At 48.0% G+C, this 25,652-nt stretch overlaps 1 protein-coding gene across 3 annotated transcripts; it reads left to right on the plus strand.

Moving 5' to 3' along the window:
- The first annotated feature begins 2,076 nt into the window (after window positions 1-2,076).
- On the plus strand, window positions 2,077-24,826 carry GGT7 (gamma-glutamyltransferase 7). 3 transcript variants are annotated; one of them, XM_032350880.1, is made up of 16 exons: window positions 2,145-2,188; window positions 2,313-2,511; window positions 8,321-8,556; window positions 8,933-9,084; window positions 10,318-10,435; window positions 11,276-11,343; window positions 11,555-11,628; window positions 11,934-12,130; window positions 14,191-14,278; window positions 15,852-15,979; window positions 16,148-16,236; window positions 18,310-18,459; window positions 18,578-18,695; window positions 19,382-19,519; window positions 20,530-20,629; window positions 24,078-24,826. In XM_032350880.1, exons 2-16 carry the CDS (start codon window positions 2,343-2,345, stop codon window positions 24,239-24,241), a joined length of 1,989 nt encoding a protein of 662 aa, XP_032206771.1. In that variant the 5' UTR covers window positions 2,145-2,188; window positions 2,313-2,342; the 3' UTR covers window positions 24,242-24,826. The 3 variants fall into 3 exon arrangements, with proteins under 3 accessions (XP_032206772.1, XP_032206771.1, XP_032206773.1); XM_032350881.1 differs by having other exon boundaries at window positions 2,077-2,188; window positions 15,852-16,236; XM_032350882.1 differs by lacking the exons at window positions 2,145-2,188; window positions 2,313-2,511 and adding an exon at window positions 7,325-8,167.
- The last annotated feature ends 826 nt before the right edge of the window (window positions 24,827-25,652 follow it).

The following is a 25,652-nucleotide window of genomic DNA, read 5'->3' on the forward strand; positions in this document are numbered from 1 at the left end:
CCCCACCTTCTGAAACCTACACAGGGCTTGTGACTCCATCTGGCCCAGATTTTCTTCCCACCTTCTCTCTTGTTCTTTGTCCTGCTAACCACAAGCCCAGCACAACCCTAAACTGAAAACAAAAACAAAAGCAAAACATCTCTCCTGGGTCAGATATATTATCCAGAGCCTTCCCAATTCTGAAAGGAGAGTCTCAGGGCTCCAAAGGAGTCCAGACCTCATGGACTGGGCAGATATCTCATTGAGAAGGCATTAACTGCACTGAAGGCACACACACTATACTGAAGGCACTCCATTTAGGGAGTGCAGATCTTGCTGAGGGATCTCAGATTTCAGTGAAGACCTCTGGACCCTGCTAACAGGACATAAATGACATTGAAGTTCTGTGATTCTACTGAGGGGACATGGACTTCTTCCTAGGAATTACAGAAAATATAGACTTTACTAAAGAGACATGGACCCCACTGAGAGAACTCAAACCCCCAAGGAGCCTCTCACTACACTGAGGAAATGGACACCACTGAAGGAGCACTGACCTCACTTAGTGGAGACAGCCCCATGCATGTGCCTGGGAGGGGGTCAGACTTCACTGAAGCATAACAAGCCTTACAGACTTCACTGAGAAGACAGGAACCTCTCTGTAGGGAGGAAGGCACAGGCAATGGGCACACAGTCCTAGTATAGCTAGTCATTATCTTCAGCTTCCTCCCCTCCTCAGGCCCCAGCTCTGGGCAGCCCTCTCCTATTATCCCCCCTTCCCTCCCCAAGCCCTTCCTCTAAGTCCTAAAGCTGTTCTCAATACACTGCTGTCTCCTACTGTCTACAGGTGGCACTGCAGCTCCTGGGCGCAGAGTAGATTTTCAAACAGTCCTGGTTATTACCTCTGAGCCTGGCTCCTGGGTTTGGGGAAGGAGAGGATGTGTGCCCACAGGCTTGATCAGAACCCTCCCTCTGCCTGTGCACTGTGCAATAGAAATTTGGGCAAGAGGCCTCACAAGAGAGGGAGCCCCCCCATCCTTAGAGATGGGGTAGTAATGCAAACTATACTGTCTGGAATTCCTCAGGGTGGGAAGAGAATGGATTCGACCAAATGACGAAATGAGAACTCACTAGATTAAAGAAATAATAATAATAATGGCATTTATTAAGTAGGTGCCACATACTATACTAAGCACTTTCCAACATTTTATTTAATCTTTGCAACTATCTGAAATGATTACTATTATTTTCTCATTTTACAGATGAGGAAACTGATACTCAAGGAGATTAAATGTCTTGCCTCATATCACACTGTTCGTAAGTGGTAGAAGAGGGACTGGAACCCAGACATCTAGACTACAGGGACCCAGTACTCTCCCATTTACCACCTCCCCGCCCCCCCCCCCACACACACACATACACACTCCACCCCACTCCTGTCATACCTCAACACCGTTATTTCTTTCTCCAAGTGTCCTTTCCGGAACCGCATCTAAACCTCTTAAAATGATGGTAAATATCCAGATTCCAGAAGCTTCATCCCAGCCTACAAATCATGATCTCTAGAGTGGAATCTGGGGATCTGATTTTAAAGATTCTAACACAAACTCAAGTTTGGACTCATCGTCCTATGCTGATAGGTCAGGGGTCCCAGAAGGGGTTGACTGAAAGAGGAATCTGAGAAGTGCTGGAGGTCAGGGGATAGATCTGATGTCTGAGGAGAGACACCCTAGGAGGTATCTCTAAGTGAAGAAGCAGTGTGGAGATGAAGCAGGGGTGGGGCTGAGGTTGCGCGCCAAGGCAGGGTCTCTCGAAAGAGGGGTCTGGGGTCGGAGGAGGAGTCTGAGATCAGACTGGATCTAGGAGTCCAAAGAGGGGTCTGGGGTCCAAGGCCAAGTTTGTGGTCCGAGTTTGGAATCAGAGACAAGATCGGGGGTCGAGGCCAGATCTGCATTCAGTGGAAGGATCTGGGGGTTGAGGAGAGAGTCTGGGGTCTGAGGCGGATTCTAGCTCAATCTGGAAGGAGGAAGCGGTTTGGCCCCCGAGCTGCATAAAGTGTCCCAAGCCACTAAGGTCGCGCTTGCAGCGCTCTTCTCCATCCCTCCCCCACAGCCTCCGCGCTTTCTCCAGGACCCGCCGCCCTTCAGGTTCTCGGTCCACACGGCACTCCGCCCACCTGCCGGTCCACTGCAGGCTGACAGCGCTACGGGTAGGAGTGTTCAAGCAGAGCCCGACGCCAGCGGGGGATGGGGTGAGGCGCCCCCTCCTGGCAGCCCAAGAGCTCAGGCCCCGCCCTCCACCCGCCCCCACCCCCGCCGCACCACTTCCGGCAGGCGCTGCGTTGCTGGGGGGCGCGGGCGAGGATGGCGGCGGAGAACGAGGCCAGTCAGGAGAGCGCCCTGGGCGCCTACTCGCCCGTGGACTACATGAGCATCACCAGCTTCCCGAGGCTGCCGGAGGACGAGCCGGCGCCCGCGGCCCCTCTGAGGGGCCGCAAGGACGAGGACGCCTTCCTGGGAGACCCCGATACCGGTGAGGCCCGCTGGCCCCGTCCCTGCCCCCCTGGGACGTCCCCGGTCCTCCATCTACGCGGAGCATCACCTCCAGCTTCCATCTCCCTAATTCATCCCCTTCCACCTGGACCTCTCCCTCCTCCCTTGTCTCCGTTCGTTATCTAGTGGGGATGGAGATGCATTTCTGCCTTGGAGGCTTAGGATGCGACAAGGGTGAATGATGCCAGGAACTGCAGCAGCAGGGTTTGGGGTTGCCTCTCGGGAAGAACCAACTAATACGGAAGGAAGGTTGGAGGGGAGATGCTAAGGAACAGCTGTGATCACCTAGAAGAGGCCGTCCCTTAGTCACAAAGAACAGGGTAGGAGAAACCAAGTCAGACTGCAGCAGGATGGGTAAGGCTAGGTCTTGAGAAGAACTTCCCCACAGGCAAGGGTTGTGGGAAGGAGAGACCTTAGCTGAGAATCTCTTCACATCCCGGGAGGGTTAAGGAAAACATGATTTACATCTCTCTGTAAGCGGTGGATATTGGGAGACAGGCGGACGGACTGCATGACCTCTCAGAGTCCTTGGGGACCAGAGTGCCTTCGTTGCCCTGTGGATTACCTCACCCCTCCCGGAGCCATGGATCAGGCCAGGATGTTAGTAAGGTACCCTGCCCCCTACGAAGCAGGCTCTAGGATTTTGCTGTGTTCTCAGCCTTTGAAGGGACTGCAAAGGGTGGGATTAGGGAAGGGGGCACAGGGCTTGGGGCAGACCTAAGGGCCAAGAGCTCTCTGAGCATTTCTTCCCTAGGGCTCTCCCTCCTATCCATGTGCCCCAGCTCTATCCTCTTCTCCATTTTTCATGCTCCATCCCCCATCCCTCTTTCCCTCAACGTCACTTCCTGACATTAGAGCATCCCTGTGCTTCACTCTTCTCCCTTACCAGCCTGGCAGATCCTGCTTCTCTGACCCAGCCTTCTCTAGCCTGGCCCTTCTGTAGCTATTCCCAGCCTGACAGCCCCAAACTCTTTCCCCCTTCACAATTTTCCAGTCATCTGGCCCTTACTAGCAGCCCTTGCCAGCCTAACTAGACTGTAGCCTCCCTGGAGGGAAGAGTAGGGAAGGCCGGGGGCGCTTATGGGCATCAGATATCCAAGCTGCAGGTCAAAACTTCTTTTCCAGAGAGAATAACCCTGGAATAGGGAAAGTAGTGGAAAGATGTGTCCTGGTGGATAACAGCCTGAAACCAGGACCTTTTTCCAGGGGTCAGGAATGCTACTTCTTGTTCCAGCACTGCCTTGACTCACTGTATGACAGTGGGCACATCTACCCTGACCTGGGCCTCAGGTTCCTCTTCCAGCTCTACTGGGAATGCCTATCTCTCCTAACCTAGAGATTGGAAGCCCCTGACATGTTTTCTCCTGGCTCCCTATAAATGTCCAGTAATTATCAAGTCTGTGATTATTTGAGCAATCATGTGGTTATTCCATGTCTCTAAGCCCTATGAAGACAGGATTGTGACTGTTTTTTCGCCATCCTTTCTCCAATGTCCAGCACAGTGCTAAGTGCTCAATAAAAATTGTTGAATAAATAAAGGAATGAGAGAGATCTCAGGATGAAAGAATAGCAGGGGAGGGAGTTCTCAAGCCTCAGGGAGTACCTTGGAGAATTACGACAGGTTCTGCTCTCATCTTTACAAAAATCCAGCAGAGACCCCTGTCGCCTGAGTTTCTGGGAATCTGCACCTTATGCCACGGTTGTGCATTAATGTTCCAAGGACCCTTACCATCCTATCTATGTAGTCATTTCAAAGCTATGTCCCAGACCACTACTTCTAAGCCCCAAGGTTCCTTTAACCAGCTGGACTAGCCTGTTGACTGACATGATCTCCTATGTTCTCAATCTGGAGGTTTTACGTACTAATGCTGCCCCATCCTCTTACCCAGTACCTTGGTTGTGCCCAGCTAGCCTCCAGCCTGCCACTCCCCAGAACCAAATGCCAGCTCCCCCACAGCAGACCCTCTGGAAAATGGTGACCACTTTTAAGTTGGGGAGATTCTTGACTCTCTTCTGAGCTCCAAGTCCATGAGTTCCTCTCTGTCGCAGGCATCGGCCTCTAGATGTCCTACAAGTGCCTCACCTTCAGGATGTACTATGCTGAATTCATCTCATCCCAGACCTGCACTTCCCCCAGTGTCATTCTCAGTAACACTGCCATTCATCCAATCTCCAAGGTAGAAGCCCAGGAGCTATCCCTGACTTCCTTCCTTCCTCTTACTTCCCAAAATGATCAGATGCTCTCTGTCCTCCTAAGTATCTTGCAGTCCATCTCATCATCCCTGCCATCACCACTGGAGACTAAGCCCCAATCCTCTCTTACCTATATTACCCATAGGCTTCTAGCTACTCCCTGCCCCCTCCCTGCCCCCTGCCCCACCAACCCCAATCTATCTGCCACCCTGAACTTCTGGTCATGTTATTCCTTGGTTCAAAAAAGTCTTTGATGATTCTGCCCTTAAAGGAATAAGCAAGCCAGAAATGACCTCAGTTTCCAACCAAGATCTCTCTCTTTATCTCTAGAATTGCCAAGTCAACTCTGTTCAGGATTCTTCTGTCATAAACTCAGTTAAAACTGACCTAATCTTAAAAGAGAATTTTATTGCATAGCATAACTGAAAAATTCAGGGATGTGGGGCCTGAGGCATAGCTAGATCAAGGTACCTAAAAAGGAATTGGCTTTTGTCTTTTGCTTTGCCTTCCTTTTTATGGTCTTCATCTTCAGACCTCTCATTCTGTAGCAGCAAGATGCGCCCAGTAGCAGCAGGTTTACACCTTACCATTTTAATAATCTAAACAGAAAGAAAGCGTTTCTCTTTCCCAATAGTTGCAGCAATAGAACTAAGTTTGAGTCTCACAGACCTGGTGCTGATCACATACCTGTCGCTGAACCAGTGACTGTAGAGAGGTGCCTGTTATGGGCTAGGCCTAGGTCATATACTCACTCTGGACAGGAATGAGTGAATAAGAAATGAGAGAGAGGAGATGGTGTTTTGAAATGGAAAGTTGATTGAAAATGGCATCTAATCAAATAAAAATCAGATGCATACTAGGCCAGTTGCTTCCAGACAACTCCTATTGGTGTCCCACAAATTTAGAATTACCAAAATTAAACTCATTGTCTTTCTCCCAAAAGACTTGTTTCTTCTGATTCCAAACTCACCTTTTCCCAGTGTCCTGCTATTGCTTTTACACATCAGTAAAATCAATGGTATTATTGCACTAGTGCTTACACAGTAGAGTACTCAGTAAATATTTTTGTTGAATAAATGAATAACTTAATGATTGACTGCTGGGATAAAAAGTCTTAAATAGGCTCAGCTCTGATGGAGTCATATCACTTCCCCTCTTGGTCCCTCATAGCTGATTAGAGAAAACAGATTTAAGGACAAGTACCTGGAAGTATCAGCTAGAATTAGCTTGTAAGGTTGGTTATTGAATGTGGAAATGACTCCTGATACTTTGTGGAGCAATGGAAGACAGGTTTTGAGTTACTTTTGCTTCTGCCGTTTATTCATTTTATAACATTAAATGGGCAAGATCACCTTTTCCAGCCTCAAATTTCCTCATCTGTAAAATGGAGAGAATAGGCCTATTTCAACAAGTTACAGGAGTGCTTCAATGAGGGGAATGTATGGAAAGTGCTTGGAATATAGTCACCATCAATAAATGTAAGTTCAAAGCCATTTTCTGCTCTTCTTTTGAAACCTCTAGGGACCAAGGAGAATTCTTTGCCTGCAGTAGGTATTTAACATGTTTGTTGAATGAATTCCAGTTTTTTTATAGACTGTGTGGTGCTGAGGGGTAGAGGCAAGCATGATGAGCTGAGGGAGGCTTCCAGAAGACAAGTTTCTTTTTTTAAATAAAAATTTTAAAATAAATTACATGTTTATGGTCCAAAGGAAAAAAAGAGAGAAAGAGAAAGAGAGAGAAAGAGAAAGAATACATTGAGGAAAAGTAGAAGTCTTCTTCTCCATTCCTACCTGTGTGCAATTTTTCCTCTTTATTTAAAAATATGTGTGTTAATTTAGGAACGCCTGGCTGGCTCAGTCTGTGTAGAGTACAACTTTTGATCTCAGGGTTGTGAGTTTGAGGGCCATGTTGGGTGTAGAGATTACTTAAAAAAAATAAAATAAAAGTTTATATATGCATTGATTTGGAAAAAAAGAAAAGAAAGAAATATGTACTAAAAATTTCAAAGAAAAAATTATCCTACCCCATCTCATTCCCACCGTCAGTATCTTTCCCCAAAAGTAACCACTGTAAATATTTTCTAAAAGTTCTCTGTATATGTATGTGGCTTCTTATTTACACAAAAGAGGGGAGTGTGGATTATAGAGGGCCTTGAATGCCAGGTCAAGGAGCTTGGGTATTTATCATGTTGGTATTGATGAACCATGATAGTATTTCAGTCAGGAAAATCTGTCAGTTTTCAGCAGCATCCCACAGACTTTTGAAAGGGGTTTTACTCCTAGTGTATAGTAGCAAGTGCTTAAAAAGTATTTATTGAATGAATGGACTTTTTAAAACACATTGTACATACACAGCAAGAGTATTAAGGTCAAGGTGCCAGGCGATTTCTTTACTTTTCACAAATACACAGGACCTTTAGAGAACTGGTTTCAAAGCTAGGATTAAATCCAAGCTTCTCGGGGTGCCTGGGTGGCTCAGTGGGTTAAAGCCTCTGCCTTCGGCTCAGGTCATGATCCCAGAGTCCTGGGATCGAGCCCCGCATCAGGCTCTCTGCTCAGCAGGGAGCCTGCTTCCTCCTCTCTCTCTGCCTGCCTCTCTCCTACTTGTGATCTCTGTCAAATAAATAAATAAAATCTTAAAAAAAAAAAAATCCAAGCTTCTCACGAGGCCCATAGGGCCCTGTGCACCTGGGCTAACCTCCACCATACTATTCTTTCCCCCTTGTTCACTACACCAGAGCCACCCAGGCCTCAGTTTTTTTGTTTGTTTGTTTGTTTTTGTTTTTTTCCTATTGCACCAAGCTTATTCCTACCTTAGGGACCTTTGCACCTACTGCTCCTTCTTTCTGGAACACTCTACACACTCACTTCTTGGTTTACATATGGCTAGCTCCTCATCCCTTAGTTCTCAGCTTAAAAGTCACCTCCACTGAGAAGCCTTGCCAAATCCCCGCTAAGCAGCCCCCGACACACACCCACTATTTTCTATCGTTCCATCCTTTTTCTTCATAGCACTTGCTGCAAGTTGTAATGATATACTCCTTTGTTTACGTGTTTCTTTTCTTCTACTGGTCTGTGAACCAATGAGGGCAGAAACTGTCTATTCCTTTTCCCTAGGAGCTAGCATAGAGACAGACCCACAGCAGGCCCTCCATATTTGTTGAGTGAGTGAATGGACAAGCCAAGCAAGATTGGAAGCCAGGGTCTGGCCATTCAGTTTATGTAGCTACTTCCTTGCCACAGCAGGCTGGGCCCCAGCCCGAGCAGGATCTGGTTTCTAGGGAGGGCCCAAACCCCCTCCATTCCAGGAAGTGTTTGTCCTGGGTCCTGAGTGGGTCTCAGGTCTCAGAAAGTTTGGCATAGGGGCCAGGCATCCAGCCCCCTGCCTGGCAGCTGAGGGCTCCTGTCTCTACTCAGCCGGGACTGCCCCCGACCTGTTCTGGGGTGCGTTGGGGAGACACCAAAGGGCAAGCAGTATTGTCTAGTGAGGTTTGCTTAACGGGGGCAGGGAGAGGGGGGAAGCCAAACAGCGCGGGGTGGGGGGGGGGGGTGCTGGTCCAGGTAAGGTGCCCAAACCCACCTGGTTGCTGCCGGCAGACCCGGACTCCTTCCTGAAGTCAGCAAGGCTGCAGCGGCTGCCATCCACGTCGTCGGAGATGGGCAGCCAGGACGGGTCCCCACTGCGGGAGACGCGCAAGGACCCTTTCTCCGCGGCAGCGGCCGAGTGCTCCTGCCGCCAGGATGGACTTACAGTCATTGTCACAGCCTGCCTCACTTTTGCCACGGGTGTCACTGTGGCGCTAGTCATGCAGATTTACTTCGGAGACCCTCAGGTAAGGGGGTTGGGGCTGGCAGTTGGAGAAGGAAACTGGAGAAGAGGGAGGGGGAAAGCTCTTGAGACTGTGGGAGTTGGAATTGCTTGGATTGCAGACTGGCTGAGTGGGGGAGGGAACCAGCAAATGTTAAGGAGAGAGGGCAGTGGGACAGAGAGGAAGGTCCCAAAGGGAGGAGCTCAGGGTATGAATGGGACAGAGCAAGGAAGGGATCTGATCATGTAAGAGGCACTGGAGGCAATCTAGGAAGAGTTGTAAGGGACAAGAAGGCGGGACTCCCACCCCCAACACCAGTGGAGGTTCTGGGGCTGGTGGAGGTGCCTTAAGGAGGCAGAGGTCTCCTACTGCCCCCACCTCGTCCACTTTCCCTTCCCAGATCTTTCACCAGGGTGCCGTGGTGACTGATGCCGCCCATTGCACATCGCTGGGCATCGAGGTGCTCAGTAAACAGGGATCTTCTGTGGATGCCGCTGTGGCAGCAGCCTTGTGTTTGGGGATCGTGGCTCCGCACAGTTCTGGCCTAGGCGGGTAAGGTGCTCCCAGCTGTGAAGGTTGGGGTCCCCCAGGCCTACTTCTGTGTCCTGGTCTGTAGGTCTCATGTGGGGGTCTTCAGGTTTGACCAGAGGGGCAGCTGGGCCCTAACTCCTTGCATTTTGTCTTTCTACACCCAATTTTACCCTTACATGGAGTCAGAGGAGGTGTTTTAACAAGCTTGTTGTTTGTTTGTTTTTTCCTTAACTCGGTGAAGGCTTTTATAAACCATAAAGTAAGGTGCACAGGTGGGGGGGTATACTGTCACTAATTAAGGCAGGAATACTTTAACTTTTAGGGTTTACAAATCCTTAAAACAAATCCTGTGAGCATGATGAAAGCTATGGACCCTCCATCCTCCAAAAATACACCACAGACTGAGAACTCTTAAAACAGATTACAAACCGGCCACACATAGACCATGCCTACCACACAGATTAGTTTGGTTTCCACAATTACAATTATTAAAAATTTGTTTACTATGTTAAAAAGTTGAGAATTTTCATAAAAATCCAGATTTTCAATATCTCTGGAACCATCTGAAGACCTGGTAACACTGGGCCCACATTCCCACATGGCTGCAATTATCTGGAGCTGAATAGCATGACGGGACTTGTGCTGTCCAATTGGCCATAGTTCCTACCACTCCCTATTGTTTATCTGTCCTGCCTTCCCTATTATGTTACTTGGCCGCAGGCCAACCATCTCAGATGCAGCTCCCATCTTAGATGGAAACAAGCTACAGAAAAGGGACAAGCTGACAAAGTCCATATCTTGGCTCCTGCAAGACCAGCCCTGCAGGACCCACCAAAGAAGGTCCCCTTTTGGTTGGATACAGTCCATCCTTACATAATTCAGTCCTGGGAGAGGGAGCCGGGGCATATGGTGGAGGCAGGTGCAGGAAGCTGGCCAGGGTCCAGCTGTGGTCTAGGGTGGGGGCAGGAGGTAGAACATCTTGCTCTTCCAGTCTCCGGGTTTTCCCTAATCAGGGATTAAAGTCTCCAGTAACAGGCCAGAAGAGGTCCATGGTCTCTGGGCCCCCAACCCCTTTGATTTCATTCCCTACCCTCATATAGTGGCTACGTCTCCAAATCCCTGCTAGAAGGGGCTCAGACATCTTACTCCTGTGACAAACAGCCTACAGCCATCACCACTGGGGATGAAAGAGAGGCAGGTTAATTGTTTAGAGGGGTAGTACCTTATCAATCTCTCCTTCTGTGTCTCTCCCAGTGGGGGCGTGATGCTGGTCCACGACATCAGAAGAAATGAGAGCCACCTAATTGATTTCCGGGAGTCTGCACCAGGGGCCCTCAGGGAAGAGGCCCTGCAGAGATCCTGGGAAACCAAGGTGGGGACCCTGGTGAGAAGAGAGAGTCCAGGGGGGGTCTCCCTTCACTGCCCTTCTGCTAACCCAAACATTACTTTGCTGAGTAATTATTATGGAAGTGAGGAAAAGAGTGAAGCAAGACACTCTTAAAGCTATGAAGGAGATAGGCAGTCCCCCAGATAAAATAATGAACCAAAAGATCTGTATGGTTGATAATGGGCAATACAGTAGCATCTTACTTCCCTGGCAACCCGGCCTATCAGGATGCCTGAGCAGCCTGAGAGTTTGTAAAGTTCCTGCACTATAACACACATTTCATTCGAAGCCTGATGACCATAACTTTCCCCACACACAGCATATTGGAAGATTAAGGAGGAACTGCAAAAGGCAAACCCACTATCCAGAAGAAATAGAATAACTTGGAAAAATAGATATTTGGTGCAGTGGCAAAAGCCAAACACATGCCTGAGTTATCACAGCTGAGTAATGGTGATGTGATCATGGAAAGGTTAAATGAAAGTCCCTTGTCTATTATTTTAAAAGGTAGGAGTAGATAAAATCCAATGTAGACAAGTTTCCATCTAAATTGGTCACATCTTGGCTCTTAAAAGGGTTTGCTTAATTTATAAATCGCTCAACTATGATAGATAAAGGAAGCCTTTCTGCATTTGCTGATAGTAAGTCAGGGAAATGGGAGGGATGCCTGCTTGGGGAGAGCTTGTCCCTCCTCTGGGATACTTGGCCTGTGTCTTTCCCCTGTGCCAGCCCCCATCCCTGGCTTGGGGCTCTGCGGAGTTCAGCCCAGCCCCCCCCTTCCAGTGACCTGGTCTCCTCTCTCCCTCGCCTGCCCGCCTCGCCCAGCCTGGGCTCTTGGTGGGGGTCCCCGGAATGGTGAAGGGGCTACATGAAGCTCACCAGCTCTATGGCAGGTAAAGATCCTCCCCCTGGGGACCAGGGGCCTCTGCCTGCATCTCTCCTTGGGTGGCCTTTTCCTACCATCCTGGATTCTTTCCTTCCCAACTCCCCCTCCTCATATCCCCTTCCCTTGCCAGGACTCTCCTTCCCAGGAACCCCCTTTCCCCCAGGACCCCTCCTCCTCCCCCCAGGATCTCCTCCACCCCTGCTCTCCGGCCCCCCCAGGCTGCCATGGTCCCAAGTCCTGGCTTTCGCAGCAGCTGTGGCCCAAGATGGCTTCAACGTGACCCATGATCTAGGTCAGTGGGGCCTGGGGGTGGGGGAAAGGCATGAGGTTGATGGGAAGGGGAATGGAAACCTCTAAGATTTGGGGCCCAAGCTAGAAAGCACCTCTCTTCCATTTGTTCCTTTAGCTCTCTCCCCACCCATCCTACCTCATAGGGATGCAGCCTCGAATGAGGGGATATGAGAAGGGCCCATATACACCCCCCATCTCCCCCATAACATGCTCCGGGGGGTGCTGGAGCTCTTAGGGCCAACCACTCAGCCACCTCACCTGTGGTGCATCTCAGCCCCCTGCCCAGCTTCCCGTCCTTGCTTACAGCCCGTGCCCTGGCCGAACAGCCTCCGCCCAATGCATCTGAGCGTTTCCGTGAGACATTCCTGCCATTGGGCCACCCGCCACTACCGGGCTCACTGCTGCGTCGGCCTGACCTGGCCGCAGTGCTGGATGTGCTGGGCACCTCCGGCCCCGCCGCCTTCTACGCAGGAGGCAATCTCACACTGGAGATGGTGGCCGAGGTGAGCACTTGGGGAGCCCCCCCTGCCCTGAAGGACCCCACTGCAGGGACATCTTCTTCCCTTTCCTTCCCTCTCTGTCTTTCTTTCTGCATAAATGTACTGATAATTCCATTTACTTAAGATTCTCTAATGGACAAAACTAACTTCTGGTGGCAGGAATCAGATCAGTGGTTGTTTGGGGTGGGAGCAGTTGACAGGATGCAGCACAAAGAACCCCAAGGATGAAGAGCTGTTCTATCTTGACTGAGAGAGGTGTCCTTGGGTCCCCCGGGGCTGGTGCCAACCTGTGCAGAGCCTTGACCTATCCCTCCCAGGCGTGGCAGAGACCCAGGATCAGCCTCAGCTTTCCCAAGCCCACAATCCCACCCTGCTCTTGGGTTCTCTAGGGACTGAGGGAAACCTTCCTTCACTGGTCACTATCAGGACTGGAGATATTGACACAAGGGCTTACCAAACAACCCCAAAGACTCTTAACCTGAGGTAGTAATGGGTTCTGAAAACTGTTGTCAGTAATTCAAAACTCCAAATAGGAGATTATTTTCAAGGTAAGGATACACAAACCAACTCTGTGATTCTCTCATCTGTACCATTGGAGTGATTATATGTTTCTCTGCCATATGGTTGTGGGAATTGAATTGGTCCATCATTCATTCTTCATTCGCAGAGTGCTGTTCTATGTCAGAACCTATGCTGAGTCCTAGAGGTATGGCTATGTGATAAATGCCCATCTCAAATGGACTTAACTGAGAAGTCTAGCAGAGTACTGGCTGTAGGTCTGCTGGGTCCAGAGCTCCATCCACATTGCCAGGCTGTGGTCTGTCTCTCTATCTTTCTGCCACATCTCTACTTTCTTCTATTTGAATTCACTCTCTATTAGATCGTCTCCACACCTGCTCCCCACCAGCTATCCTTCCAGCAAATCATCCCAGAGAAAGAACATTTCTCATTCCAATAGTTACAGCAAAAGCCTCCAGGTTATGTCTCATTAGCCTGTTATAGGTCTCGTGACTATTCCCAAACTTCCCAATAGGTCTCATGACTATTCCCAAATCACTGGCATGGAAAAGGAATGTTCTGATTAGCCACACCTGGATCTTCTGGAGAAGGGGGAGAAGGAGACTCAAACAAAGACTATCTAAGCTTTAAAGGAAAACAAACAAACAAAAACAACCCAAAGTTGAACACACACGAGCCAAGAAATTCAGTGTATAGTTCACTGTGGGTAGATTGGAAGTCAGGGGTTTCAAGTACTAAAAAATTTAAAAAATTAAAAAAAGAGAGAGAAAGAGAGAAGATTCCTAGTGGTTATGCTAATTTAGAAATGAAAATTACCATGCTGGAAATGATGAGCCCATCGATTCGTACAAAATTGGTTCATTGGTCAGTAGAGTGCTTGGTAATATCCAATGAGAGTCATTCCTATCAGGATCGTCCAGGGTTCATGGTTTGGGAGTGGATTTAGTTAATTGTAATGAAGTGAAGAATCAAGTTTTGATATCTTATAAACAAATTCTGCTGTAAGTAGAAAATGTTCCTTTTTCTTTTTCAAGTAATCTCTACGCCCAATGTGGGCCTCGAACTCAGGACCGCAAGATCAAGAGTTGCATGCTCTTCCAACTGACCCAGCCAGGCATCCCAGAAAATGTTCCTTTTACATAGGCAGAGAAGGTAGTATGTTCAAGGCCATGGAGTCATGTGTTCAGAAACTGTAGGTCACTCCAGGTGGCTGTACAGAGCTCACCAGGGAATAGCAGGACATGAAGTGGGAGAGGTGGTGGGGGCCAGATCACAAAGGGCCTTGGATGCCAATCTAAGGAGGTCATTCAAAGAATGTCTGATACATAGCAGGTGCTCAGTGTTTGTGCTTTTTCCCCTTCCTTTTTCCCGGGGTACTCAGGGCTAGTGGGGTCCCTAAAGGTCATGATGGGAATTGCAGAAAGCACAAAAATTACAAACATCAAGTCTGTCTTTGATTCAAACATATACCATAGGCCAAGCCCACATGCCCACAGTTTTGGTGTGTGGCTCACAACTGTGGTGGGTCATTCTCGCCCCTGCAGGCCCAGCACGCAGGGGGTGTCATAACTGAGGACGACTTCAGCAACTACAGTGCCCTCGTGGAGAATCCCGTGTGTGGCGTGTACAGAGGTGACCTCTCTCTCAGCTCTCAGGGTCCCTGCTCAGGAGAAGCCTCCCAGTCCATGGCCACCTCCTTTTGGCCTAGAGACTCCTTCCCATTGTTCAGGAGAGAAACTGAGGCAGTGAGCTTGCCTGGGCAGCCAACTGTTGAAACAAGCCAGAGCCAGCCCACCTTCTACAGTAGTTGTGGTGTCAGTTCCCCCAAGTATTTAGGATATGGGGTGGGAGGTCTAGTCAAAGGCTCAGGCCTGCGAGTTGGGGTTCTGGTCATAGGTTTTCTTGATTTGGGCTCTGTATTGCCTCAGCCCCACTCTCAATGCCCTGTGCTTCCTAAGAAGAATTCATGAGTCCATCTAGCTTCGTATTGAACAAACTTTTCAAGACAATTATAGACCTGTCCCCTCATTGTTTCAAAAGGAAACTGAGGCCAGAGGATAGAATGGAACTTAACCTAGCAATCTCAAACCAGCAAGGAGCCCAGAAAGCTAAACTTTTGATATGCATGAAGTCCATGTTTGCTGAACCCAAAGTGGTGGGTTCCTGGGTCCCTCAGAAGGTTCCCAGGTTCTCAGATTCTCTCCTTCCTAGGAGGTCTGGATCACTTCAAGCCCCAGAATAGTTCCCCTCTGAGTTCAGGTTTCCAGGACTCAACTTCTAGCCTGATTATTCCACCAGAGGTGATGGTATATGGAACAGAGGACGAGTGTAGCTTTGGAGCCAGGAAGACCTGGGTTTGAGTACCAGCTATCCCATTCACCTTGAATAAGTCACTTTCCACTCTGAGCCATGGTTCCCTCCTGAAAATGGAAATAATAGTGGTGCCTACCTCTCAGGGCCCCCATGAAGATTTGAGGAGATGATGTTGAAAGCTGCCCTGATCAGAGTGGATACTGAATGCTTATTTGATTTTACGTTTCTCCTCCCAAGCCTGGGTTCTCTTGGCAATGCCAGTACCTTGAGTGCTCTGGGTTCCCTTTGTCTCCTGTAAACTTGGACCAGCTGCGTCTCTGTGCCTCACTTTCCTCACCTGTAAAATGAGGATGATAACAATACCCATTGTGAGGATTAAATGAGTTAATCAGTTAACGTTATGCATCAGGTATTATCATTATTACTTCAATGTCCAAACATCAAATAATAGGAGCCTCAAATAGCAAGAGGAGGTTGTCACCCCCAAGAAGTTTTGGGGGTCATGGGACCATAAGAGGCCCTGAATAGGATTCTGGCCTGTGAGGGGAGCTAAAAGGAGACACATGATAGGCCAGGAATCTAGACATCTGGACACCTGTCCCTGTTCTGGCTACAGTGTGACTCTGGGCAGACTACAGTCCTCTTGGACCTTAGTTTCCTTGTGCAGAAGAGGAAACTGAAGGCCGGTGTTCTAGGTTGGAGTCCTGGCGCTGCCCTTGACTTGCTGAGAGAACTTGTGTGGGTCCCTTTGCTCCTCCGTGCTTTGCCTCTCAAGGCAGATTCCTTGTCTGATGAGGGGCCAATGCAGTAGTCTCAGCCTACGTGATGGTGGAATGTGGAGTTGCTTTGACCCCTCCCCTGCCATCTAGTCATTCCTTTTTTTTTCCTCCAGGCCACCTGGTTCTCAGTCCCCCACCCCCGCATACGGGTCCTGCCCTCATCAGTGCTCTCAACATCCTTGAAGGCTTCAATCTCACCACGCTGGTTTCCCGGGAGCAGGCTCTTCACTGGGTGGCAGAGGCAAGGCCGACCCCTCCACCCTGCCCTGGGTCTTGGTATACTGGGAGTGGGGGGATGGGCTACTGCCATGGGACAGAACTAACCTCCAAGTTTTCTCACATGAGGATCATTAGCGTGGGTGCTGGGAGGAGCCTGGCAGCCTCTTCCACACTCCTGTTACATTTTCAGACCCTGAAGATCGCTTTAGCCCTGGCCAGCAGACTGGGAGATCCTGTCTACGATTCTACCATCACTGAGAGCATGGATGACATGCTCAGGTGGGTCCCAGGGCAGGACTCTCAGCATGGCAGAGGTGGTGGTGGGTGTGAGGAAGGGATCAGGTGAAAAGCAGCTGGTACAGCAATAAGACCTGGAGTCCCAAGTCAATTTCAGCTCAGTTACACCTCAGTGTGACACTGGTTGCCTCTCACAGCACTTACCTCAGTTTCCCCGTTTGTCTGATGAGTTAGTATGCATCACTTGGCTCTTAAAACTTTCTCACTCTAGCAGGGCACATATCTGGGCCCACCTGTGCCCCCTTTTAAGTGGAAAAAGAAAACTTAAGAACAATGAAAAGTCTCCAAGCAAATACCTGAGGTGATGAGGATTTTTACCATAATGTCTCCACATTAGCAGCATAACACTATAGTAAGATTGTGGGCTGTGGTCAGACTGACTCAATTCAGATCCCAGCTTCACGATCCACTAGCTAAGCAGCACTGGGCAAGTCACTTAAATTCTGTCTCAGTTTATACAAGGGGGCCTGACAATAATGGTGCCAACCTCACGAGGTTGTGGTAAGGACAAAATAAGGTGATACGTGCAAAACACGTTGTGTGGCACATAATAGATATTCAACAAATGGTATTAGTAATTGGCAATATGGGTGGGTAAGAATGGTTGCTATTTGATTGCTACTCTGACTGACTGAAAGGCTAGCTAAGGGCAAAATCAGAACCCCAAAATATAGTTAGCATAAATTTGTAGTATTACTCAAACAACTCTATGAATAAGTTGAAAACAATGAAACTAAAATGAATAGGCTATAATTAAAAGGCAAAAAAAGCAACAACCAAAAATAGTAAGCAGTTCAGGGTCACAAGGATAAGGGCTAAAAGCAAAGTCTCTGTCCCCCCACCCAATCCACTTGTACCAAAGCCCTCTGTACCACTTCTGCGTGGCCTCCACAAAATTTGTGGTTGAAAACGGAATGAAAGTCTTCAGTAATCCTTGGTAACTTGTTACTCTAATGTTCTAGAATCACCAAACTAACAGTCATTAAGTAAGAAACTCTCAGCCCAAATTTAAAAGATGTGGATAATTTCATGTTGTTTTCAGCCTAGCTCTAACATACACACACACACACACGCGTGTGCGCACACACACACCCCTATATTAAATTCATCCAAGTAATTCTTCTAATAGTTATTAAGGGTTGACTGTATGTCAAGTCTTCCTGTGCCTTGAGAAAGAATTCTAATAGTAGATAAAATCCCTGTATACAAACCCTCCTTTGACTAAACTCTTTTTTTTTTAAAGATTTTATTTATTTATTTGACACAGAGAGAGAGAGAGAGAGAGATCACAAGTAGGCAGAGAGACAGGGAAGCAGGCTCCCTGCTGAGCAGAGAACCCTATGCGGGGCTTGATCCCAGGTCCCTGAGACCATGACCTGAGCTGAAGGCAGAGGCTTAACCCGCTGAGCCACCCAGGTGCCCCTGACTGAACTCTTCATAAAACTTCAGTTCAAGGGGCACCTGGGTGGCTCAGTTGTTAAGCCACTGCCTTCAGCTTAGGTCATGGTCTCAGGGTCCTGGGATTGAGCCCCACATCAGGCTCTCTGTTCAGCAGGGAGTCTGCTTCCTCCTCTCACTCTGCCTGCCACTCTGTCTACTTGTGCACTTTCTATTTCTCTGTCAAATAAATAAATAAAATCTTTAAAAAAAACTAGTTCGAAACTACAAACATCAGATTAAATAAATTGTTTGTTCATTCAAAACAAATATTATCTGAGCATCCACTATGCCCCAGGTACTTTCAGAGAGAAGATTAAGTGAGTAAATAAAGTCAAGTAACTAAAAGACTCTTGATTTAAGCACTAAATAAAAGTTGGCTCTAAAAGTGAATCTGGATAACACCTAAACGAACCCAGTCAGTTCAACAATGATTTCCTGGATGTTTCCCATGTGCTCAGAATGAGAGATTTTGCTCTCACAGACCTAATAGTTCCGGGCCAGGGTGTGGGGGAGGGAGACGTTATCAAATAATTGCACAAACAGACATCATAGTGTGGTAGGGGAGGTGTAATAAGAGCCTGCTGTGTATTAATCTCCTACCCCTTGTCTTTTCAGCAAGGTAGAAGCCGCCTACCTCCGGGGCCACATCAATGACTCCCAGGCGGCCCCTGCCCCACTTCTGCCCGTCTACGAGTTGGATGGGGCTCCCACAGCTGCTCAGGTGCTGATCATGGGCCCTGACGACTTCATTGTGGCCATGGTCAGGTATGCCAGCTCAGACACAGAACCCGGCACTGGAGATCTTCTGGACCAGGAAGAGTTGGGAGCCAGATAGGAATGAGGGTGACCTCAGGGCTTACCTGGCTCCAATCTCTATCCCCAGCTCCCTGAACCGCCCTTTTGGCAGTGGCCTCATCACCCCCTCGGGGATCCTGCTCAACAGCCAGATGCTAGACTTCTCGTGGCCCAACAGGACTGCTAACCACTCTGCACCCAGCCTGGTAGGGCCTTGCATCCCTCCTCCCCTGGGGACCTTGAGGCTAGGTAGGAAGTATAGCAGTATGGCTGCTCCTCCCTCCCTACTTCCTCTAGGAACTTCTAGTATAAAGAAAAGGAGCCTAAACAAAGTGTCTGCTTCACCTGCAGCCCAAGTCTGGGGCTTGGGCCTGAAGAAACCCCGTCCCATTCTGTCCCTGTCTCACTGTGTGACCTGGGGAAAGTTTGCCCCCCCCCCTTGGCCTCAGTTCCTTCATCTGTACAATAAGGATATTAGCCCTCATCTGATGCTTTGGCACTTTTCAGTGCAGTGGTCTACGATTTTGTGATGAGCTGATTGGCCTCAGCCCTCTTGTTAGTCAAGGGAGGAAGGAGATACGAATTCTGGTCTAGTTGGAGGCCAATACTCTTACTCTCAGGGCATGCTGGGGCCCTGCCAGGACAATGAGAGATAGGGATGACCAGGGTGGAGATTATCCTCTTCTTCCCTTTAGCCATTTGTCTTGGCTTGGTACCCTCCCCTCGCACCCATGGTAGCCCCATAACAACTCAGTGGGTCCACATCCACCCCAGTTATCCAGGGACCCTGCCTGTTTCATAGACAGCAAACTGTGGCCTGGGAAGGGACCAGTCTCCCATGAAAAGCTGCCCCACCTGTTATCTCCCTGTGGTCTCGGTGCTCTGACAACAGGAGAATTCGGTGCAGCCAGGGAAGCGACCACTGTCTTTCCTGCTGCCCACCGTGGTCCGGCCAGCGGAGGGGCTCTGTGGGACCTACCTCGCCCTGGGGGCCAATGGAGCTGCCCGGGGCCTCAGCGGACTGACCCAGGTGAGGTTTCCTCCATGGTAGGCACTTTGTGGCCAGTAGTCAAGCTGTGCCCTAAACTGTAGGTGCCCTCCTGTCTCTGGCTTGGTCTCATCCCTAGCTCAACAAACATAGGCGGAGGCTGCTGTGACAGGCCCATCTTGGGTACTGGGGGCATAGGCTGTGCTGAGTTTTTTAGCCAAAATGGAACTCTGAAGCTCCCTGTCTTCTAGATTGGATGGGCAATCACGGGTCAGTGGAACTGAGACGTGATTCAGCACCTGGGTTGCCTAGGTCTGTCAACCTCAAGTCCCATGATGCCTCTGCTCAGTATCTAAAGAGACAAGCAGCCCTCTTTAGAGTCTGATTTTGAAAGGAAGTGTCTACTCTCCAGAATGTCTCACAATAGTTATACGAATGTTTTGAGCAACTGATTTATGTGCCAGGCACTTACGTTGGCAGGTGGTGAGTTAAGTAACCTGAGCTTTGGAATCAGACAGTCCTGGGCCCCAACCCAAGTGCTGCCAATTTCCAAGTGCATGATGGGGCATTCGCTTAACCTCTCTGAACTTCAGTCTCCTCATCTGTAAAATGGATGCAGTAACAACAGCTAACCTTTATGGAGTTCTACTAAGCACCAGGCATGGTGTTACATGTGCTTGCTCTTTTAGCCTTCCCAACATTGGGAGAAATCCTTATTTCCATTTTGTATATGAGGAAACTAAAGCCCAAAGAGGTTAAAAATTTAGGTCCAGTTGCATAAGAATGGGCAGAGAGTTTGTTTTGAGAGCATACCCACACTCCTAACCTCTAAGCTAAAAGTACCCATGCTGTGCCCTAGGACTACTCCAGCTATTATCCCTGTCCTGGCCAGGGAGAAGGGAGGAGAGAGTGACTGTCTTGAGGCTGTTCAGATAATACTCCTAGAATAAGGGTTCCAAAGAGTAAGAAGTCTGGCCCAGGGGTGAGATCTGGGGAATCCTGAATCCCCATCCCTGGGGCAGCCCTAACTTCTACCCCTTGGCTGCCCACAGGTTTTACTGAATGTTCTGACCTTGAACCGGAACCTGAGTGACAGCCTGGCCCATGGCCGTCTGCATCCAGACCTGCAGTCCAACCTCCTGCAGGTGGACAGTGAGTGCAGAGCAGAGATCCCCATGGGATGGGCAAAAAGCCGGGTAGAGAAAGGGGCTCCTCCCAAGGGTGTCCATGCCTCCACCAGCACAACTGCTGCCAGTGAATCTTTGGGCTCTTCCAGCTAACTCCTTTGGGACAGTGAAAGATCTGGGGACTAGAACCAGATCTGTCATTTACTGGTTGTGTGGTCTTGGGAAATTCATGTCTCCACTCTGAGCCTCAGTCTTCTCATTTGTAAAATAAGATACGGTTTTCATTCTGCAAACCTTTCATTCATCAGTTTGTATGGAATACCTACACTGTGTGCCAGGCATTATCTTAGGTGCTGAGGATATGGCATTTACAGATAGAGAGGAAAATAAATAATCAAAGCAATATAAGAAAGTAAAATAAGTGCTCTGCAGGCTGACATAGAGACTGACTCAGTGACTAGGGAAGTCTTCTCTTTGGTGACATTTAAGCTGAGATCTGAAGAGTAGGAGGGTACCCACCGTGCAAAGAACTGGGGCAGGTTTTGTAGGCGAAGGGAACAGATGCAAAGAATTCAGGGCAGAAATGGGCTTGGCATGTTTTAGGAGTAAAAAGTAGACCATGGTGAGTGAGAGTGAGATGAGGCCAGAGAGGCAGGTTGGGGCCAGATCATGGACCTTGTAGATTACAGTGAGAAAATAGACTTTCCTCTAAGAAAGGTGCCTAATTTTAGACACAAGTTAATTTTGTAAATGGGAAAGTATGTACAGCTTTGAGGAATTTTTATTACAACAGACGATGTATTATGCAAGTTCAAAAGGGATAGAACATTGAATGAGACATGGTTCTTGCCTAGTTGGTATTATCATCCGCATTTTACAAAGAAACTGATACGCACAGAGGTTAAAAATCAGTCAGTGAGTGGCAGAATTGAGATTAGAACATATACCTAGCTGATCCCAAAGACTCAGTTTTTTACCACTTGTCTCCTAGACTAAAGCACATTAGAAGTCACAGACCTAAATCCTCAGCAATCACACCCTGTGGTCTGGCTGGTAACACCCTGGATCTGGCATGATGATAATGAGGCTATCCCAACTAATAACTTCTGATCTCTCCTGAATGTGGGGCTCTATGATGCTAAGTTACCTGGGCCAGGGTAGGGGGATGGTTGGATTTGGTTCATCCTAGCCTCCCTTAAGGAGCTCACAGTCTAAGACAGGAACATGAGGAGTAGAGGCTTAGCGAAGGGAAAGTTCATCCACTAAGGGTTATGGGCTGGGTCTTGAAGTATGATTAGGTATTTGGCTTGTCTAGAACCCAGAACATTCTGGACAAATTGTCAAAAGCCAGAAAGAATGACTCAGAAAGCAGCCAGGAGGCCTGCTGGCTCCTAGAGACCATGTTTCCTAAATTTCAGAATTTATCCAGCACCTTCATGAATTTTGCCACATTTACATACCATCTGAGCCATTATTTACATATGTACCTCTATAAATGGACTTCTTTTTCAGTGTAAGTGTATTTTATTTATTTTTTATTTTTTTAAAGATTTTATTCATTTATTTGACAAACAGAGGTCACAACCAGGCAGAGGGGCAGGCAGAGAGAGGGGGGAAAGCAGGCTCCCCACTGAGCAGAGAGCCCGATGCGGGGCTCAATCCCAGGACCCTGGGATCATGACCTGAGCCAAAGGCAGAGGCTTTAACCCACTGAGCCACCCAGGTACCCCATAAGTGTATTTTAAAGGTAAATCCAGGGGCACCTGGGTGGCTCAGTGGGTTCAGCCTCTGCCTTCGGCTCAGGTCATGATCTCAGGGTCCTGGGATCGAGTCCCGCATCAGGCTCTCTGCTCAGCAGGGAGCCTGCTTCTTTCTCTCTCTCTCTCTCTCTCTCTCTCTGCCTGCCTCTCTGTCTACTTGTGATCGATCTCTGTCCAACAAATAAATAAATAAATAAATCTTAAAAAAGTAAATAAATCCAATATCGTAATCACACATGGAAAAGTAGCATCATTTGCCACAAATAAAAGATAAGTAACTACGACAAGGCAACTGTTTGTAGATCTTCCGTGAATATGGTGCCCACAGAAGGCTCTGAGCCCTGCTCTCTCTATTGAAGAAAGAGGTTAGAAATGTTAGGGTCCAGACTAAAACTTAGTCCTTGCCATCATCTAAAGGATTGAAAATGAACTGTAAAGGAAAAACACGTTTGACTTGGTGATTCACGGCTATTCAGTGTTAAATCTTTACCTTATCCCATCTGCAGAAATAAGAAGGCCAGATCTTTATTGAGGAGCAGTAAGAGGTAAGGTTACAGGGCTTATCCTGGAGGTTCTTGGTAAGAAGCATGGGCTTCTCCACTTGACTGGAGATGGGATAGACCTGAAATGTTTTATTTAGGGGAAATGGATTGAAGGGGGGAGAATTTAAGTTGGGGAAACAGAGGCAACTAAGATAAAGGACCAAGCAAGAAAAATGCGAGGGCCTGAACTTACGTTAAGAGGGTGGGGATTTCTTCATTTATCCATGTAAAGGCAATGAGGATCGATGGCCAACAAGACAACATCCTTGCCTTCGAAACGCTTATAATCTAATGGAGAGGGACATAGTAAATAAATTAATAAGTGAACAAGTAGCAATAAGTATGTGGAAAGAAAACAAAGCAAGGTGAGGATGACAGGGCTGCCATTTTAGATAGCCGTCAGGGAAGTCCTCCAAGATTGGAATGAAGTAAGGAAGCCGGTTTTGTGACTATCTAGGAGGAGAGCATTCCAAATAGAATTTGTGCAAAGCCCTGAGGCAGGAGCATATTTGGCCTACCTGAGGGACAGCAAGGAGGCTAAAGCAGAGTTAAGGGAGAGAATGGAAGGAAGTGAGGAGAGGAGTTTAGGGAGGTAGTGAGCTCCCAGATGATGTTGTGCCTTAGACGCCTTGGTAAGGACTTTGGATTTTCTTCTAAGAGTCATCAAAGATGTTGGAAGTTTTTGAGAAGGGGAAGTGAGTGGTCTGACTAATGGCTTAAGAGGATCCCTTTGGCTCTGTGTGACTAGACTATAAGGAAGCAGAACTGGAACCAGAAAGACCAGTCAGTGGGCTATGCAGTAATGGCTGCATTTTGGCTATCCTGGCAAGTAATGGTGGCGGTTTGGCCTAGGCATGTGGCGATGAAGAGCCCATAGCCCTTTCTTTCAATATTAAGAATGAAAATATATTATTGATCACATACTATATGAAGCATTCTGATCTCTGTGCTTTCTGTATTTTATCTCTTTAAATCCCTACAACAACTTCATGTGGTAGGTTCTCATATAATCCCCATTTTATGCATGAGGAGGCTGAGGCTCAGAGAGGTAAAGCAGTTTGCCCAAGGTCATACAGTGGGCATCCAGGACCAAGACTCAGGTCTGACCGTGGGACTCCTGAGTCAGGCCTCTGAACACTGAATGTATATATGTTGGGGGGATGGTTTTCAGGTGAGTTCACAGAGGAAGAGATTGAGTTCCTGGAAGCCAGGGGTCACCATGTGGAGAAAGTAGATGTCTTATCCTGGGTCCATGGCAGCCGGAGAACCAACAACTTCATCATTGGTGTGAAGGACCCTCGGAGCCCAGACGCAGCTGGAGCCACCATCCTGTAGAGCAGCGGGGTGGGGCGGGGGTCTCTGTTCCCCCGCTTTGCATGTTCCTAGAGTCCCTCCTTCTCCCAGGTTTGGTCTCAGGGGGACCCCAGGGATGCCCTAGATCATGGGCCAGAGGGGATACTTAACAAACCCTATCCCAGAGTAACTGGAAAATTCTCTAACCAGAAGCCTGTGGTGGTGGTGATGGTGGTGGTGGTGGTGGTGAGTGTCCGTGTCCACAACCGGGCAGACAGTTCCTTGAGGAGTCAGGCTGTCTGTCTGTCTCCTTTCCCTCAGCCATGCTGGCCCTGAGCTTAGGGATGTGCTTGCAAACCCTTCTCAAGGGTCCTCACAACCCCAACATCTCCAGTCTGGCCTGACCTGGACCTTGTCTTCCAGCTCCCTTCTCCTGTCCCCAGCCTCATTTCTTAAATGACTAGGATTTTTTTAATGGACCATCCTGGGGAGGGGGTGCTCCTCTCTTCCTCCCACCAAGTTGAAGTGGGGCCTTGCATCTGGGGGGGGCAGGTTGTGGGTACGGGTGGGGGTGGGGACCAGCTCAGGGGCTTCCATTTGCAAAGGGGAATTAAAGAAAGACTATTGCTTAACCACGGCTCTGGATTGATTTATGTTTGGCTGTGTTGGGAGTGGGAACAAGTGAGGTGGTGCAAAAGCAGCCAAAGCCATTTGTTTATTATTTGTTTCTTAAACTGGATATTTTGGGTATTTCCTTCATGTTTTGATTAAGATATGAAGCTTTCTGATTTGAAAACTTACCACGGGGGTGTTGGCTGTCTCAGTCGGTACAGCCTGCAACTCTTGATCTTGGGGTCATGAGTTCAAGCCCCACATTGGGCTTGAAGCCTATTAAAAATAGGTAAATAAAAACATAAATTTTTTTAAAAGTGAAAAAAATAAACATTTAAATCAAAGTTACAGTATTTAGAAACAGTTTGGTACTGGCATGAAGCTGAACATACCATTGGAATAGAATTGAGAGTCCAGAAATAACGTAGATATGTATGATCAATTGAATTTTGATAATGGTGCTAAGATCATTCAATGGAGAACGAACAGTCTTTTCAACAGATAGTGCTGGTACAATTGAATATCCACATAAAAAAGAACAAAGTTTGACTTTTACCCCATATCACATACAAATAGTAACACACAATGGATCAAAGACCTAAATATAAGACCTAAACATAAGAACTATACAAGTCTTTAGAAAGACTTGTTTTCTAAGACAAGTCTTAGAAAGAAACATAGGAGGAAATCCTCATGACTTGGATTTAGCATTGGTTCTTAGATATGATACCAAAAACATAAGCAACAGAAGAAAAAATAGATAAATCGAAATGCATCAAAACTAAACACTTTTGAGCATTAAAGGGCACTATCAAGAGGGTGAAAAAACAACCCCCCAAAT

The sequence above is a fragment of the Mustela erminea genome, chromosome 7, assembly GCF_009829155.1.
Source record: "Mustela erminea isolate mMusErm1 chromosome 7, mMusErm1.Pri, whole genome shotgun sequence".
NCBI lineage: Eukaryota > Metazoa > Chordata > Mammalia > Carnivora > Mustelidae > Mustela > Mustela erminea.

Coding starts and splice junctions, on each gene's coding strand:
- GGT7 (XM_032350881.1), top strand. CDS start 2,343: ATGGCGGCGGAGAACGAGGCCAGTCAGGAGAGCGCCCTGGGCGCCTAC. Junction 11,344..11,554: donor GCTCACCAGCTCTATGGCAG/GTAAAGATCCTC, acceptor CGGCCCCCCCAG/GCTGCCATGGTCCCAAGTCC. Junction 14,279..15,851: donor CGTGTGTGGCGTGTACAGAG/GTGACCTCTCTC, acceptor TTTTTCCTCCAG/GCCACCTGGTTCTCAGTCCC.